General features: G+C 33.2%; 1 protein-coding gene across 2 annotated transcripts in view; it reads right to left on the bottom strand.

Moving 5' to 3' along the window:
• GRID2 (glutamate ionotropic receptor delta type subunit 2) overlaps positions 1–16905 on the bottom strand; it is a 1355780-nt gene that overhangs the window by 1085979 nt on the left and 252896 nt on the right. For both annotated transcript variants that reach the window (XM_065877462.1, XM_065877463.1), the window contains exon 2: positions 14553–14708. In XM_065877462.1, the coding sequence (XP_065733534.1) occupies positions 14553–14708 (156 nt within the window). The remainder of the gene's footprint in view (positions 1–14552; positions 14709–16905) is intronic.

Below are 16905 nucleotides of genomic sequence, written 5' to 3'. Positions count from 1 at the left end.
CTGTGAAAAAATAAATTTCTGTTATGTCACCTAGTCTGTGGTGTTTTGTTACAGCAGCCCAAGCAGATTATGACTCAAAATAAAATATATATGACCTTACAATGACTTATACATAAATATCCATAGTAGCATTTTTCATAATAATCAAAAAGTGCAAACAATCCAAAGTCTCTTAACTTTTGAGTGGAAAAACAAATGTGATATTTCTACAATGGAAAATTATTCATCATTGGAAGAAATATATTCTTCATACATGCTACAACATGTATGAACATCTAAAACTCCTTCTAAGTGAAAGATGTCAGACACCAAAGACTACATATTGTCTAATTTCATTGACATCAGATGCCTGGAATCAAAAAATCTGTAGAAACAGATCTGTGGTTGGCTGGGGCTGATGTGGGAATGGGGCTTGATTGATTGCAAATGTGCATGAGGGATTTTGTTGGTGATGGAAATGTTCTAAAAACTGGATTTTGGTAATGGTTGCACAACTCTGTAAATTTACTACTGATAACTGAATCGTCATTTAAAACAGATGGATTTTATAATATGTAAATTATACCTCACTGCATCTGCTGGAGGAGGAGGAAGAGGAGGAGGAGAAAAAGCAGCAGCAAAAAGGAAGATAGACATAACTGTGGTGGGAAAAAAACAGAAGTGGAGTATAAAAATAAATAAATAAAATTTAAAATTTTTTAAAAATAAATAAATTAAAAAAAAAAAAAAAAAAGGAGTATTTCGTTCTCCCAAAGTTGGGTATCCTCACCAGGGTAGCAGGAGCAGTAGAATATCTGCCTCATATAGTAAGATGTTTACAGAGGTACTTATAATTGTTATGCTAAGGTTGAACCTACTGGAACAAGGAAAACCCAAAGAGGGTAGGTTTAAATAAGATAGAGAGTTATGCTAATATATAACAGTTCACCCAGGGTAGCTCTGCTCTACAGGAGAGCCAGGTTCCTTCCGTCTCATTCCTCTGAAACCTGCTAGCGCATAGTCCTTACCAGCATGGTGAGAGCTGGGTCACCGACACAGCAATATTCCAGTTCATTGAAAGGGGAGAAGTGTTGTCTAGGGCAAGTAGCTTGTCTTTAAGTTGGAAATGACTTGTAACTTGTCCATACTTCAACTCACATTCTATTGGCCTTCTATATAACTGCAAGGAAAACTTGAAAATGTACTTCTATTGGGGGTGAGGGGTAAGGATCCACCTAAAACTGCTATCGTGGAAGAGGAGAAGAATCTATTTTGAACAGTTTAATACAGTGGATGAAAACAGTTTATTCAAATTATGGTAACAGATAATAGCAATAATCCATACAAACTGCTGATGGTAAAGAGATTAAGCTTAAGTAACTAGCAAGTACACTGACTCTCTTCACAAGCCTGCTGACAGGATTTCTACACACAATAGAAAGTCAGACAGGTTGCATCTATAATGTGTGGAAAGAGGTGGCTGGCATCAATCCTAGGGCTGAAGTTCAAATAAGGGCTTCAAGTTACAAAACAAATTTGCAAAAACCAGGCAGGGCCTGAAGATGTAAGAGACCACAGGTACCGGCCAGATAATTTACAGGTAGTTACAAAAATAAAATAGGTCCACAATTAATGGAAATCAGGTATTAACGTGGTACTGAGAAGATAGGTGAATTCGAGTTGCTGATATTACTACCAGAACTTGTACACACTCTCTGCCGTCCCAAGGGGCCCACATCACCTGCTCCCTGTCATTTTTCAGCTCTCTGCTCAAAATCATCTTCTTAGAGAGCTCTTTTCCTGACTGTTCTCCTTAAAATGATACCCCTAACTTCATCATCACTAACCCTCTTATGCTGCTTCATTTTTAAAAATTTTTCATACCAACTCTTCAACCTGAAATTGTATATATAATTTGTTGTTCCCTCAACTAGAATATACACTCCAAGAGAGCAAGATATTTATGTTTTCACTAATATACAATGAGTTCCTAAAATAATTCCTGGCTCAGAGTAGACATTCAATAAATATTATCAAATAAATTGAATGAATGCACATACATTAGCAGCATAGCAAGGTTGGCAACAAAGCTGAGATGATGTCAAATGTACTGTTATATTTGGTACCAAATACTGGGGTCACACTGACCACGTAGGAAACAAACAATTATTTCTAGCTGTGGGTGAGGAAGAAAGTAAAAATATAAAACTAAGATCAGCACTCCTAGAAATCCCATAACACTTCATTTTACTGCTACTGAGAACTTTATAATTGATTACATTTTGTTTCAAAATTTCTTATATATATGTTAATGTTATTTATGTCTGTTACTTGCTAAACATAAGTTACTTGAAGCTAGAAACCGCATTGATTTCTCTTGATATCTCTTTCAGCAATAATTATAGCATTTTGCAAATTAAAAGCGCTTAATAATATTTATTTAGATGGAAAAATAAATTAATCAATAATTAACAATGAATGCTGATTTTCACAGATTGCAGAGCATTTTTTATTCAAATAAACAAGCTTCATCGGCTACTTTAATAATATGACCAATAAAAAATACTTTTAATTTAAAATAACTACCTCACTTAAAGAAAAAAAAAAAGAGAGTAATCACAGACTATGCATATAAAAGAACCACAAAACAGGATATCATTATACTTCACCTACTTCTGTCCACCTCGGTTAGGAAACAATCCATGTTTTCATGTAACAGCACAGTGCCATGACACTCTGAGTTACAGCACACAATGCCAAATGTGTAGTAAAAATCCTCTGAGAGCATTAGCCAATGCATATGCATAACACTTTTATATTATAAAACTTGAGGGCTTATCTCTTTCTTTAATGTGAAAAGCAATTACTCTTCTGTAGATGTGGAATAATTATTTTAAAATTATCACTTGCTCTTAAAACACAGCGGAGGCATTGTGCTTTTGAAGCAGCCACTTTGAGCTCAAATCATTTTCAGTACTTCTGCTGCATTACCAAAAAAAAAAAAAAAACAAAACAAAACTAAGACTTTGCTATATGAAGGCTGATGTCATTATTAATGTCTTTATTCATGCTTAATTTTACTTGCTGAATCATGACTTTCTCCATGCTGAACTCACTATTCTACCACTGGTTTTGGAAAGGTGTGATCTTGAAGCTGGGAACAAGACAAAGACCTTGACAGAAAAGTTTCCTTTCTGTCCTTGTGGCCTGATGCTTCCATTCTCAGTCCAGCCTCACCTCCAGATCATATCTTTCACAGTCACAAAGATGTATTTTTGAACATGGCTGCTTCTCTGATTAGATCTTTTCTCCTTTCAGAGTAGAAAGCATGCCTTACTATTCTTCCTCTTTATTTCTTCTTTACCTTCTCCCTTAACTCACCATCCTAGGCTGTAAATCATCTTTTTCTACTGTATCTTGTTCCTCAAGAAACCACTGCCTAGTAATTATGTTATCTGTGCACATATATTTCTTCTTCCTTAGTGGTTTAAATCTTTAAAGATGCAGAGTGCTCCTAAGTTACATCTATATTCTTCACTAATTCTATCTCACTATCTTGTACTGGGACGCTGAATAATGTTGGGTGAAGGAAGGAATAAAGGATCTTAAAATGTTGGTTATGCTTTTGTGGACCTTTTCTATGTTGCCTCTTTCTCTGCTGCCAGCTGTTTGGCCATTTGCTGTTCATTAGTATCTACTAAACCATGGGTCTGGGAAATAAAGAGATAAAATGCAAAAGTTCTTTTGTAACTTGCTAGTTTCTCCTTATTACTCTTTATAAGTTACTAGGTGACCAAAAAATCTTGGCTGTGCAATTTGTTCTACAATAAAATGTGTTTTTTTATTTTTTTCCTGTAGCAACTTAATAAGGAGTCTAGTTTGTACAATAAAGCACTCCTACAAAGGATGGAATAAAAGAAAGATATAAGGAAATTCTCCCCATAGAAAACAGAGTAAAATATTCAAGAAGTTGTGAACAACTGATGCATCAACTTCCTTAAAGTAGAGGATTTTCAAAAAGAGACATTTAAGATACACACCTGGAACATTAGTTTCCATCAAGTTCATTCCATTTGTCATATTATTTTAAGTAAAAAGAATTATGTTTTCTCCAAGAGAAGTCACTCGACTATGCTGTGGGGTGGCCATTTGGAGATCAGTCCTGCTTCTGGTCAGACCTCATGCCCTTCTGGAGGGATGCTGCCTCTCAGCATCTTTAACATCAAGTCAGCCTTTGTTGTGCTGCTAAAATACCAACGAACATGAAGATTTCATCTTGTAAAAGACAGAAGATAAAGGTCTGTGTGAGGTGTTCTTTCTAAGTTTTGCAATATGATGTGCATGCATTAGTCTGAATAATACATTCCAACAGATAACACTTCCTGATTAGACTGAACAAGTCATCAACTCACATAGAGTGAGCTAAGATGAGCTTTTATACATAGGCAGTTGAATGTAGTAGTTAGTACTGACACGAGCTAAAATCCCAATAGGAAACAATGGCAAACTCAAAACAGCATAATTTGAGAAGGATTTATTTTTCAAAGACATAAATTACACAGATATGGGTGGGATGCATCAGAAAAACGAGGAGTAGTACAAGAATTCAGAGGTAGTAGCAGTGAGGTAGTAACCAGTCTTAGGCCCAAAGGATAGACAGGAGAGAAATTTGTGGAGTTCTGAATAAGAGTGATAAAGAGCAGGCTGCCTTTAGAAAAGCGTGACTTTGGTTTGAGGTAAACACCTAGCTCAAGGTGACCTCACACAGGGGACAGAAAATAAATACCCTGAACTCACTCTCCTCCTCCCACTGATATATGTCTGGGACTCCCAATTAGCATTCTTAAACAGAAACCAGAGTAATCCAGGAACTATTTTAAAGGTTTCAGATGTGACCAGTTAGCTCACCTAACTGTACCTCAGTTTCTTCAACTGTCAAAAGCTAGTAAGAGTAACTTATACTGCCTTATAGCTTATAAGGCAGTATAAAGATTAGGTGAAAAAAATGAAGCACTTCTAACAGCTCATGGGATATAATAAGCTATAAGTAAATGCCACTGCTCATTCTTGGGCTTTCCAAATGATGCTCTTTTGTCAAGAGTATACAGCAAATATAAAAGCCACAAAATGATGTTTCTTTCCTAGTTTCAGATATTAATGTATCTCTGTGCATTACTTTGTATTAAAAGATCAAGAAAATTGAGTAAAATTCTTTCTTTTTTAATGTTTCACCTCATTCCTTTTTCCTTTTCACTTACATGAAAAGCCCAAATGTTTCCATACCTATATTCAAAATCAGTTACAGACAGGTGAATTTCAAATCCCAAAGGGTTTAAGAATGACATCCCCACGCCCCAGATGTCAGTGAGACCTGCAGGACCATCAGAATTTCCTTTAGAACACACTCCATTTCCAAAGGGAAAAACTGAAGCAGATTTGGGTAATGAACTCATGAATAACATTGCTACCCAGCAAATAATGACTTCATTGATAGAAATAAACATTTGCAAAGCAACAGAATAAAAACTTGAGTCTTCAAAAGATAATCAAATCCCTCAAACACATGGAGCAAGCCCTGCCTCCAAATGGTTTTCTCATATGTAATTGCCTGGAATGCTATTTCCTCTTATCTGCATGGCTAGCTACTTGGCAACTTCAAATCTTAGCATAAATGTTCCTTTTTGTATTTTCCATAATCACTCCATCAAAAATGAACTCCTGGTTTTAAACTGGACACACACACAGCCCACCTGTTATTTGCTATCATAGTATCACCACAGTGTCATCTGCTTTGCTTTATGCCATTCTACTCTTTTAAAAAAAAGAATATTTATTCGCTTCTTTAGCTCTTTTTGTATATCTCTCTTACTAGATTATAAATTCCTTGGGTGCTTGAGGTTAATTTATCTCATTCATCTGTATAAACTCCTAATACAGTGTACTGACTCGTGCATTAAATGTATCTTACAAATAAATGAACACTTGTCATTTTCATTTTTTAAAGAATAATGAATTGTTCTTGGTGATTCATAGTTTTCTTCCAGTTGGTCTCCCCTTCTCATATTTAAGGTTTAAGCAATTTCCAAGGAAAGGAAGTGTAAACTAGTGATTCATTCTGTGCTCTCATGGAGCCCTGGCATAAATTTTTGATAATGAATAATGGTGGTTTAACAACAAACCTGCCTTGTTCCACTGTAACAGATATAGTAAATAGGGGGTTAAAATTACCCATGAAAAGCATGAATCAACTTTGGAAGGATTACCACAAGAAGGAAGTGCTTGGTGAACTTATTTTGAGATAGATAGAGATATAATATATATAATATATATGGTATATATATATATATATCATATACATGTTTATATATATGATGGCATGCATGGCATATATGGTATATAACATATAGACATAGTTTAATATATAGCTTAATATAAGCCTATATATTTGTATGAGTGTGCGTATATAAATGTATATATATGATGAGTTAATATACAGGTAAAACTCCTTTAAACTGGGCAAAATAACCTAGAAATTCAAAACAATAAAAAGTTAAACTCAAAAATTTCAAACATAAAGATTATTGACAAATTAATGTAGCAGAATAAGAACAGGATTTGGGAGCAGACAGAATGAGGCTGATGTGTCAGTTTCTCTTTGACCAATAAGAATGTGTCACCTTTTTCTTTTTTTTATCCCCTAGTAACTTTCTATCATCAGAGCTACCTACACCGTGCTCAGTTTTAATAATATGAATAAGCACACAGCACCACCTCAACATATTGTTTGATTTTATATAAGTGTAAATTCAAAAGTAAGGTACAAAAATTATCACTGATTATTCAAAGTCATTCTATTCAAAAACATTTTCTATACAAAGATCATATCTGACTTTGATTTGTAGAACAGTTTTTTTTCCCAAAAAAAAAAATTCTGAAAAAACATTTATTTTTTACTTTGAAACATATTCCTCATGTATAATAGACATTTTATGTCTTTTCTATGTTTTTCAGTCTTTTTTATGTTTGAAAATACAGCTTAAGGAATGAGTTTAGTCATTCTTATTATCATATTATATTAGGCTATCAGGGACCAAAAAGTAAGTATGTCTTGAAATGAGCCATGAATTCCTGAGAAAATAACATGATATTATAAGTTACTGAAGAAAATACTGGAAATTCAAAGAAACCAATGATCAAGTTTTTAGAGTTAATATTTGCCCATATTGAAATAAAAAAGTGCAGAACATAGAAAGATAACCTTTTAAACCATCATGTCAGAAATAAACTCAAAATACCAGAGACGATGCACCTCTCAAAGTATAAAGTTTTCCTTGAATTCACTTCTATATTTGACCTTCACGTATATCACTCTTCTACAACATTATGCCTCTCTACAACTGAATTCCATTTAGTTATGACTCAGTGCCTTATTTACTTCACTGATTGTATTAAGCCTACACAAATCATCAGAAAGCTTTAATTTGGTCCCCACAGGCTTTCTCTACTTCCCAGAAACGGTAACAAGGTATTTTAAATCCTCCCAACCCTAAGTACACATGTTGCAATATCACTACTATTTGCCAAATAAATTACACTACAAGTGTAATTCTCATTTTCCTGTGCTGACTAGCTCAACTATCCCCTGAAGACAGAAAAAAACAGAAGCTTTTAATTTATATAACATTTTTACAACCCTATCATTCAGGATCTTGATAAGGAACAACGAGGGGGAAAATAAAAGACACTGATTAGGCAGTTATTAAGCTTAGTATTATCAATGGTATGCATGGGAACTACCAATACGTGTGGTAAAGGATGTTTGGGAAGGTATATAAATTTATGATGGACACATGCAATGGTGCTAAGTCATCATGTACTCCACTATTATTAAAATGCATTTAGATTAGTAGAGGAACAAACCATAATTGTTACCCCATGTACTCATCATACAACAATCACATGATCATAGTATTCGAATGGAGCATGTATTTATCCCCATTTTATGAATAAATTGAGGCTCAGAGACAATAGGTGTGTTCAAGGTCCCACAGATGATAAGAGATGAAGCAGCATTCATATAAAGGCAGATTTATCTAATTCCATGGCCCATGTGCTTACATGTTTTTTTCCCCCAAGCAGTATAAATGGTATCAAACTAAAGCACATACTGAACCAAATGTAGATATTGTGAGTGAACATAGTACAATATGAAGAATCAAGGATCAAAAAGGGGATGAATGAGGAGTTTTTACAAAGCACTGTAATTGGAAGTCAAAAGGAAGAGGAGAACCTGTAGGTCAGGATCTAACACATGATAATAAAGGTTAAGCTAACTGTGTTAAGATTATAAGGCTGCCAGTGGAGAGCGCAACATTATACAGAGTAATCTGCTCAAGGCTGAAAGCTTAGAGGCACCCTAAAAGTACTTGCTGAGTCATTCTTTTTTTCCCAGAATATGCAATTACCTATTGCACATTGGCTTGTGTGTCCTGCTTTTAAAAGCAAGTGTTTCGATGACGATTCTTTTGAAAATTACAAAATAATTTGACAAAATATTGTATGGATACTACAAGACTATGCATAATGTGATTCCCATAAATCTAACAATACTTGCCAGGTACATGCAAAAAGAAGTTGTTAAATGTTAAAATAGAAAGTCGGATTACTTTTGTTCTCAAATTAAGCAAGTAGACTGGATCATGTGAAAGTTGGATATTACTGATAGTAGTTTTTAAATTCTGAATATAGTTAAGTCATTTTTGGTTTGTCAACATGAACAAACTATTTTTATGACTCATTACAATTGCCGAGTGTACATAAGTGTGGTTTTTAACCTCATAAGCCATATATTCCGAGTCACTTTATGACACATAGATGATTCTTTTACCAAATCAGTATCATAAAAGGCCGATTAAAAACTGAATTATGCTTCCATAATCATGCACTCTATCCATTGAGGTAGCAAGAGAACAGAAGAAAGGGGTATGATATTATTACAAGAATAATATTTGGTAGAAAGAAAGAACACTTAAGCAACAACCAAAGGATACATCTTTACTTCCATTAAACACAGCTTTCATAGAAAGCTGCTGAAGATTCTTCTAAATAAAACAGGATCCAGAGCAGCACACATTGCTAAAATATGTATTTTATGAGGTAACTTACACAACAGTACACAATTGTAGATAGTAGGTAAAAGGCCCCAAAGCAGAAAGGCTATAAAATTATGATATAAAGACCTATAAATATCTGTATTTCAATCTATTCATAGTAATAGAGATCTGTTACTTTAAAAGTGTGGTGTTGAATGACTTAAGGGAAAGGCTTACCAGTACGGGAGTACAACAATAAATCACAGAAAAAAGAATAAAATTTTGCTTTGCAATGTGTATCTTCAATAAAAATTATACTTAAAATACTGAATTTCTTTAAAAAAGAAATTCCCTCTCTTTTCTGAAAAAGAAATGTTTTAAAAATCTAGAACATCATGTTTCTTTCTACTATTAACACAATTAAAAACGCAAGTTATATGTAGAAGGCAACCACATAATGTCTTTTCATGCTCTAAAAATCCACAGCCCACCTCAGGTACATGTTTACGCTTCCTGCAGGCAGACATTCTTTCCTCTCACTTGCTATCTCCTATTGTAGCTGGCCCAATCTTGGGACAGTAATAGGTTTTTAATAAGTATTTGGATACACTGATTTCACTGAGTACCCTCAAAATTAGATTCCAAATACATATTATTTTAATCCTTCCTGATGGGCAATTCTTTAATGGAAAGGCATAGAGTACGAGATAATTAAAAGAATGCATGCCTGAGTTGTCCCTAACAGATATAGAATTCTTTATATTTTAATATTACATTGATGATGAGTACTAAAGATCACACAATAAGCAGATTCTGAATCCAAATCTTATAGACCAGTCCTTAGAAAGTGGTGGTAGGGAGAAAAGTGATCCAGAACTTGGCACTGGGGAACTGACCAACCTAAACATCCCAGACTCATGAAGAGAATCAGGTGGTCCAGACAGCCACCAAATGTACATCGAGAATCCCTCCTGCTTTGTGAGTGTCTGAAGATGGCCGGTCAGCTGCAACACTATTCCTCTACCCCTTCACACATGTAGCTAGGCACCAGTTACATAAAGAACGTTGGGCCTAGAGACAAAGTACGACACTGACCTTGATGTGGAAAGGGAAGAAGGAATGAAAAAATGGGAAAAATGAAGAAATGAATGAATGAGAAGAATTATAACTACAGGATGTCCAGAGATTTTTTCTTGGTTCCTGGAGCCACTAATTTTCAAGTTCAGTTGTCAGGCAATTCAAAAAAATAAGCTGAAATTGGAGTTATCAAAATTGGTCCAGGAAACCAATTGGCTGATGAGGTATACACACTGCAAACCTATGCTAGGAAAGTTGCAGAATTCAGTCTAAGAATTTTGGAATTAGCAGATTTTTTTTATCACAGTAAAAATATCTTATTAAAGCAGAGAGGAATATAAATTATGAGACTAAGCCTTGGAATAAAGCATCAAATAGTGCAGCCACATAAATCATTCTTTTACATTTACATCTTCTTTGAACTCAGATTTAGCCTATGGCACCAGAAATATTCACAATGAATTGTGATGTGTTTCAGAGAAGTGCTTTTTCCTACTTAGATTTCCTTATACTGTTTATGGCTCTGCTACTCTTCTGTTATCCCTTTTACACACATGATACGGATACGTGTATATTAAAAATAAAGGAATGAGACTGATTTCAGAAACCATAAACGAAAGCAGTCTTATTGTTTTACACTTAACAGTAGTTTTATTTTGTAAGATATATGAGGCAAATCCAACTGAAATCATCACTGTATTAAAATGAGATGTCTATTTTTACAAGACTGTTTGGGAGCAATCAATGTTCACGTCCTGGTGTGCAAAGGAGTAAGTTAAAGGTGGACCAGGCTGCAACTTGGAAGATGAGCAATCTTAATCATGACTGCTTTTTGTATTAAAAGCAGCTTTTATAACTATATTGTTTATAATGGTTTTTAACATAGCAGAAAGGAGAATAATTATGATAGTTACTCCTTTTTCTTTCAAGTAGAATCATTTGTGACTCTACAGTATAAATCTGTCCTTACACTCTTTTCACTATGCATTTCATTTTTACGTATTTTTCCTAATAATTATTTCAAAATGTTTTAACTGAATTTTGCCATTCAATATCAACAGTGCTTAACATATCTCCTGATACATCTGATGTATGCAAGAATTATACATGCAGTCATATTTCTGCATTCACCTTCCAATGTGAACATTTTTACAAATGCATTCTCCTTACATTCCCTGACCTTATTTTCTTATAAATCCCCACCTTTCGTGGCCCATAGTGGTGCTGGTCTCAATTAAGAGCTAACAATATAAGCAATTGCTATTGCTTTCAGTAGAGACAGAAGTGCCTTTCACACCAGCCATTTGTGTATCTACATTATATCCAGTATATAGGTCCCACAGAGGAAACAATCTACAAAAGAGATGTAAGGAGAGAAATCTACCACAGCTGCTTTGGTCCAGGTCAACTAAACCTACAAAAGACCCTTTCTGGATTTCGGTGATAGTAATGAGTTCTTTGGGTTGCTGTCAATAGTTGGATGAGGTAGCAGAACAAAGGACAGCTACCATATATCCTTTAATCAATTTTGAAGTCAGCCACAGAAAAATCTAGGAGGCAATTTCAGCAATGTGAAGACTTCTCTAAAGAGAAACTGAATAATTATAATTTCTATAATCCTTTAAGAATCTAAATCTGGAAATTTGTTCTAAAGATTTGTGTAACATCTCATCTATAGAGATGAAATTCACCTTAAAAATACATCATTTGTGTTCTAATTTCTTCACTATTTATAGATGAGGAAAACCAAGGATGAATATGAACTGAGTGGATTATACAATGCAACTGCTGCTGATCAACTAGATTGGTATTTTTCTACTGATCCATGCCATCTAAAACCCACGAACATAAATAGTATATATCACAGCAAAACCATGCTCAAAACCATGAATTTTTAGATGTTCATCAGGAATGCCAATGCATAAACAATTGGTAATAATGATATCACTGAATCTCGTGTCCATCTTTACAATGTAAAAAACAAATAAGCTGATTTAAGGACCTCTATTATAGATTTTAATGGTATTGCAGCCAAGATATGATGATAGAAAAGTTGGCCATCTTTGATGGTTCAGTTGAAGTTTTCTTCTAAAATACTTCCTCAAAACATTTAAGAAAATATTCCAGAATACTTTTTTGTTCTCTTTCAGTTGAATATTTTCCCTTATTTTTGCAAACTAATCAATTACAATAAGAGCTCTAGAAAGAAGTATTTTTACTTCTAACATTAGCTGAGATCTTTCTTGATACTGAATGGAGAAACAAATTAGCTCCAGAGTTTCCTAGAACTTATTTCAGGTTCATTAGCCAGAGCAGACCATCAAAATAACTGGTCCAGAACATCCTGTTAGTATCAAAACCCATCAGGCAAATTGTCAAGCTCTTCATTCTTTCTTGACAAATATCTAGCTGTCTCTACCTTGGAAACATAAAACTTATTTACTCTCTCAATTTTCTTTCAGTCCACAAATTCTTTCAAGTCACAATAGTTCTTTTGAGAGATATTTTTGTTTCCAGAATTTAGCTGGCAGCAGAATGGCTACACAAAGCAATATGTAAACAGATTAACTGTGGTACTTTAAAAATTGTCTTTGTTTTTCAAATTGTAGTCTCTAAAAAGGTGTGAGGGGCATATTTATTCATCTTTCTAATTCCCTTCTGCTCATTGTATTTATTTTCCATTGCTTTATCCACATTTTTTCAGTCAAAGTGGATTTTTTAAAAGCATGAATATTTTAGCACGTCTTCAAAGTTAATTTACAATTATTAATATGTAGTTAATAAGAAGACAGTCACAAAAGTAAGTCGGTCCTAATTTTTTCCTGCTCTCATTCCAGTCAATAAAACTAATAGTTGAAAAAGAAATATCATAGATACTTCTTTTAAAGAATAATATATACTTCTTAGTGTATATATTCTTTTACATTATTGGGTATTTTCCACAATTTCTACTTTATTATTTTTGCAGACTGCTTTATGAATTCTAACATTAATTTAGACAGCTTTTAAACATTTCTATAGAAAATTTATCAACATAGCCATGATTTAAAGTTACAAATTCCCCGGATAATTCTGATTTAAAATGTAAGAAAATAACTGGGTGCTTCTATTAATCTGATTTTTTAAATTGATGTTTACTTATTAAAATTAAAATTCCATCATATTAATATGAACAACGTATTTTATTGAAAAACAACTTTTACTTAAAACATTTCTGTTCATTTTATTAAAATAATATTTTTTCACTCCATCAAATTAATAAGAAGGAAAATCCATTAGATCACTAATCATTCTAACCATTCCCTTACTGACAGAAATAAGCATAAATAAGCTTTGATAGTAGCCAATGCCACTGATCAAAAACACATTCCAAAAAAGGTTACCTGTATATCATGCAGATACATTAAATTAAAAACATTTATCTTCCTTACCCCTTCAATACTTTGCTTTAAAAAGTTTCCTGCCAAACTTTACTCCATTTAATATCTTGTCCATATTTTCTTCTGCCAAATCCTCTTTAAGTTTTTAATAAAAGAAATGTTCCATTTAACTAAATTAATTTTGTATTAGTATCTTTAGTCTAAATATTATCACAATAAAATATAAAACAGATTAACAAAAAATACTTTCATGGACAATGATTACTTTGCCAATCAAAAGGCTAAATATTTCATTAGAATAATAGCATCAAAACTAGAATTTTATTAGTGTATGATCTTTCAATCAAAACCTTTGTTCATATAAATGATCTTTCCAGTATAATAAAAATAATTTGTATTTGTATGACTTTGTACCTATGAAAACTTTTAATTCACTCAAGTATATAGAGAGAATGGAGAAAAGTGCTTTAATATTTGGCACATTGTAGAGAGTAAAAAATTTATAGCCTAGGTCAGTATGTTAGGATCCCAGCACAAAATCTTTCATTTGTACGTAGTGTCTGAAAGTTTTCCTTCTCAAAAGGAAAACTTTTGAGAAGGAAAACTTCCTTCGCAAAGGAAGTAAATAAATTTATTTTAAGTAAATTTAAGTAAGTACAAAAATTCCTTTCTTACCTTATCTTATCTCAAAGAAGACAAAAGTAAAAATTCAGATTGAAAGTCGTATTTTTAAGGAATGCTTCATTTATACTGAAGTCATAAAATGTTGTAAAGTTTTTATTACAAATATTTATGACCATTTTCATATTATATTTCAATTAAAACAATAACTTTCCACACTCTGCCCTTTCAGAAGTGGAATACAGGATTAAAATTTACCAAATACTCTAAAAGAAAAGCAATGCAGCAAAGATGCAAAAATGATGCCCATGTTTAACGGCATTTAAAATTTTTAATTTCATTGCCATTTGAATTGAACCAAAGAAACAAACAAAATAAAAAGTGGAGTGCTGATGGACCTTACCTTCTTGAACTGCTTGAAAAGGGTTGTTACCATCAACAAATGTCACCGAAAATGTGATTTTCTCAGTCTGTAAGATCTCCTCATTCTGGTTGAGGTCGCCAACTGCTGTGCGAAACACCTCATCATCCTTTTTGGCAGATTCATCAAAAATTGCTCCTAGAAAGAAGTGAGTATCACCATTAAACAATAACATAAATATTCTGTCATGCCCTCCAGAATTACACCAAAGAGACTTATGAATTGAAAAACGTACACTTTCAATTAAAGCACACACTTCATTACTGAAACACATTGTACTGGAAGCAGTGTGAGAGCTAAGCAGGAATGTAGTTAGTTCTCCCAAATGGAAATGATGAATAGTACATCAAAGTGTTTTGCTGGAAGAGTATCGGGAAGACATTATAATAAATACAAAAAGCCTCTGCAGGACAAAGTGGTTAAATACACTGAATGTCTCATGCCATGAGATCTTTAAGAATTCATAACTTGTAGAATTTTTTTTTCTGAACAGGAGAAAAATCAGGAAATTTTCTGAGAGTCCATTCATAAATAGGAATCAAATTTCTACAATGATCTTAATTTACTTTTTCTCTTTTTATTTCCCTCTTTCTTTTTTTTTTTTGAACAAGAGTTTCAGTATCTTTTACAATAGTAAATTCCATAATATTTATTGAAAATTTAGAGACATACAAATCTCTGAGCAGAAGTAATGGAGACATATTTCCTGAAGAACATAAGTTCTAGTGAATAATTATGGCATTTTTCCTTCATATGTAATAATGATGATGATAAGAGTTGTGGCTAACTTTTATTTGACTGTGTGTTTGTCAGTGTATTGATTAAACATCCCAGTTCTAAGAGTAAACTGATTTCAAATCCTAACTCTGACATTTGTTAAGTATATGACCTTGAGCAAGGGATTCAAATTCTAAACTCCACATTCATCATCTGTAATATCTAATAGTAAAAATAATATCCATCTGTAAGGATCATTAACTGTATTAAATGATACTATGCCTGTGAAATGTAAGTAAATTGTGGTAACTAAATATGTCTCAATACATGCTAGTGTTTTCTTTTTTTGAATACTGTAATATAATCCAAACAAAGCTTAACATGTTCTACTATTTTCTTCATATTACAGTATTTAATTTAATCCTTAAAATAACTATGTGATATGTACACTACTACACACACATACAGTTTTAAAAATTAGGATTCCATGCAAGAAATATGCCTAAGGTTCCACAATAAGGGCCAGAGCTTTTGCCTCCTTACTCCAACGTCCTTGCTTTACATCACTATAGGATACTGCCTTCCAGGATTGCACCCAAAAGACATAAAAGTGTTCTAACAGGGATTCTGACTTTACAGCATATCTGGAGTTTCTTTCCTATCTGGCCATGCATACTTTATTTGCATTCATTCTGACTCTTCCAGTTCTAAGCAAGCACACATTTTTTAATTATTTACTTTTTAATCATAAATAATTGGGACAATGTACTCTTTGTGTTTTTGAATAAACCTAATGAAGACCCTGTTGACAAAAAGAGACATATACCTCAGGGTCAATAACATGATAAAGGAATAACTGTATATGTACATATCCACATACACATCCATATACACATAACACATATTTCTTGACTATATTCATTACAGTGTGTGAAGAAATAAAATTATGTGTATATAAAAATGATTTTCCACATATAATACGGGTATTATACACACATGAAAAGATAAACGCACTATATGTGCAGACACAAGTATGCATATATATGTTTACACATACACACAAATACACATATATGTATAAACAGAAGCAGACACACTTTACATCTATCAATTTTGTTGATTTAATAATTCTTTAGCTGAAGCCCCAAGTCTTCTAGCGAAAGATAATTATGATATTAAACATGCATTATTAGAGTCAGTTCATGATAAAGCAAGGATGAATCTATGTCCATTTCTAACAACTGTGGCAAGTTCCTTTTGACCTCTCCACCCTATGTGGCTTCACCATGGGAAAGCAAGAAATGATTACTTTTTGCTAGAGAAGGCAGAGCGTCTAATAGGCTTACTGTGTCAGGTTGGCTTTCTCTTACCACTGCTCTTCTATGTTTGCATGGATTCACTGACTACTTTGACCAGCCTTTTTAAATCCTTCCTTTATGTTTCCTATGTATGTGAATACCTGCCATGGCTAAGAACACGAGAAAAGGGTGAAGAAATTTTTTAAATTGATAAATAAATTATTTCTTAATTACACTATTATATAGCTAATACCCAGACTATTAATACTTTATTGATGTAATCAACATATGTAATAGACATTAATTTCTGCCCTATCCTG

The sequence above is a fragment of the Phocoena phocoena genome, chromosome 5, assembly GCF_963924675.1.
Source record: "Phocoena phocoena chromosome 5, mPhoPho1.1, whole genome shotgun sequence".
Classification (NCBI taxonomy): Eukaryota; Metazoa; Chordata; class Mammalia; order Artiodactyla; family Phocoenidae; genus Phocoena; species Phocoena phocoena.
This window is presented reverse-complemented; position numbering and strand designations above follow the sequence as displayed.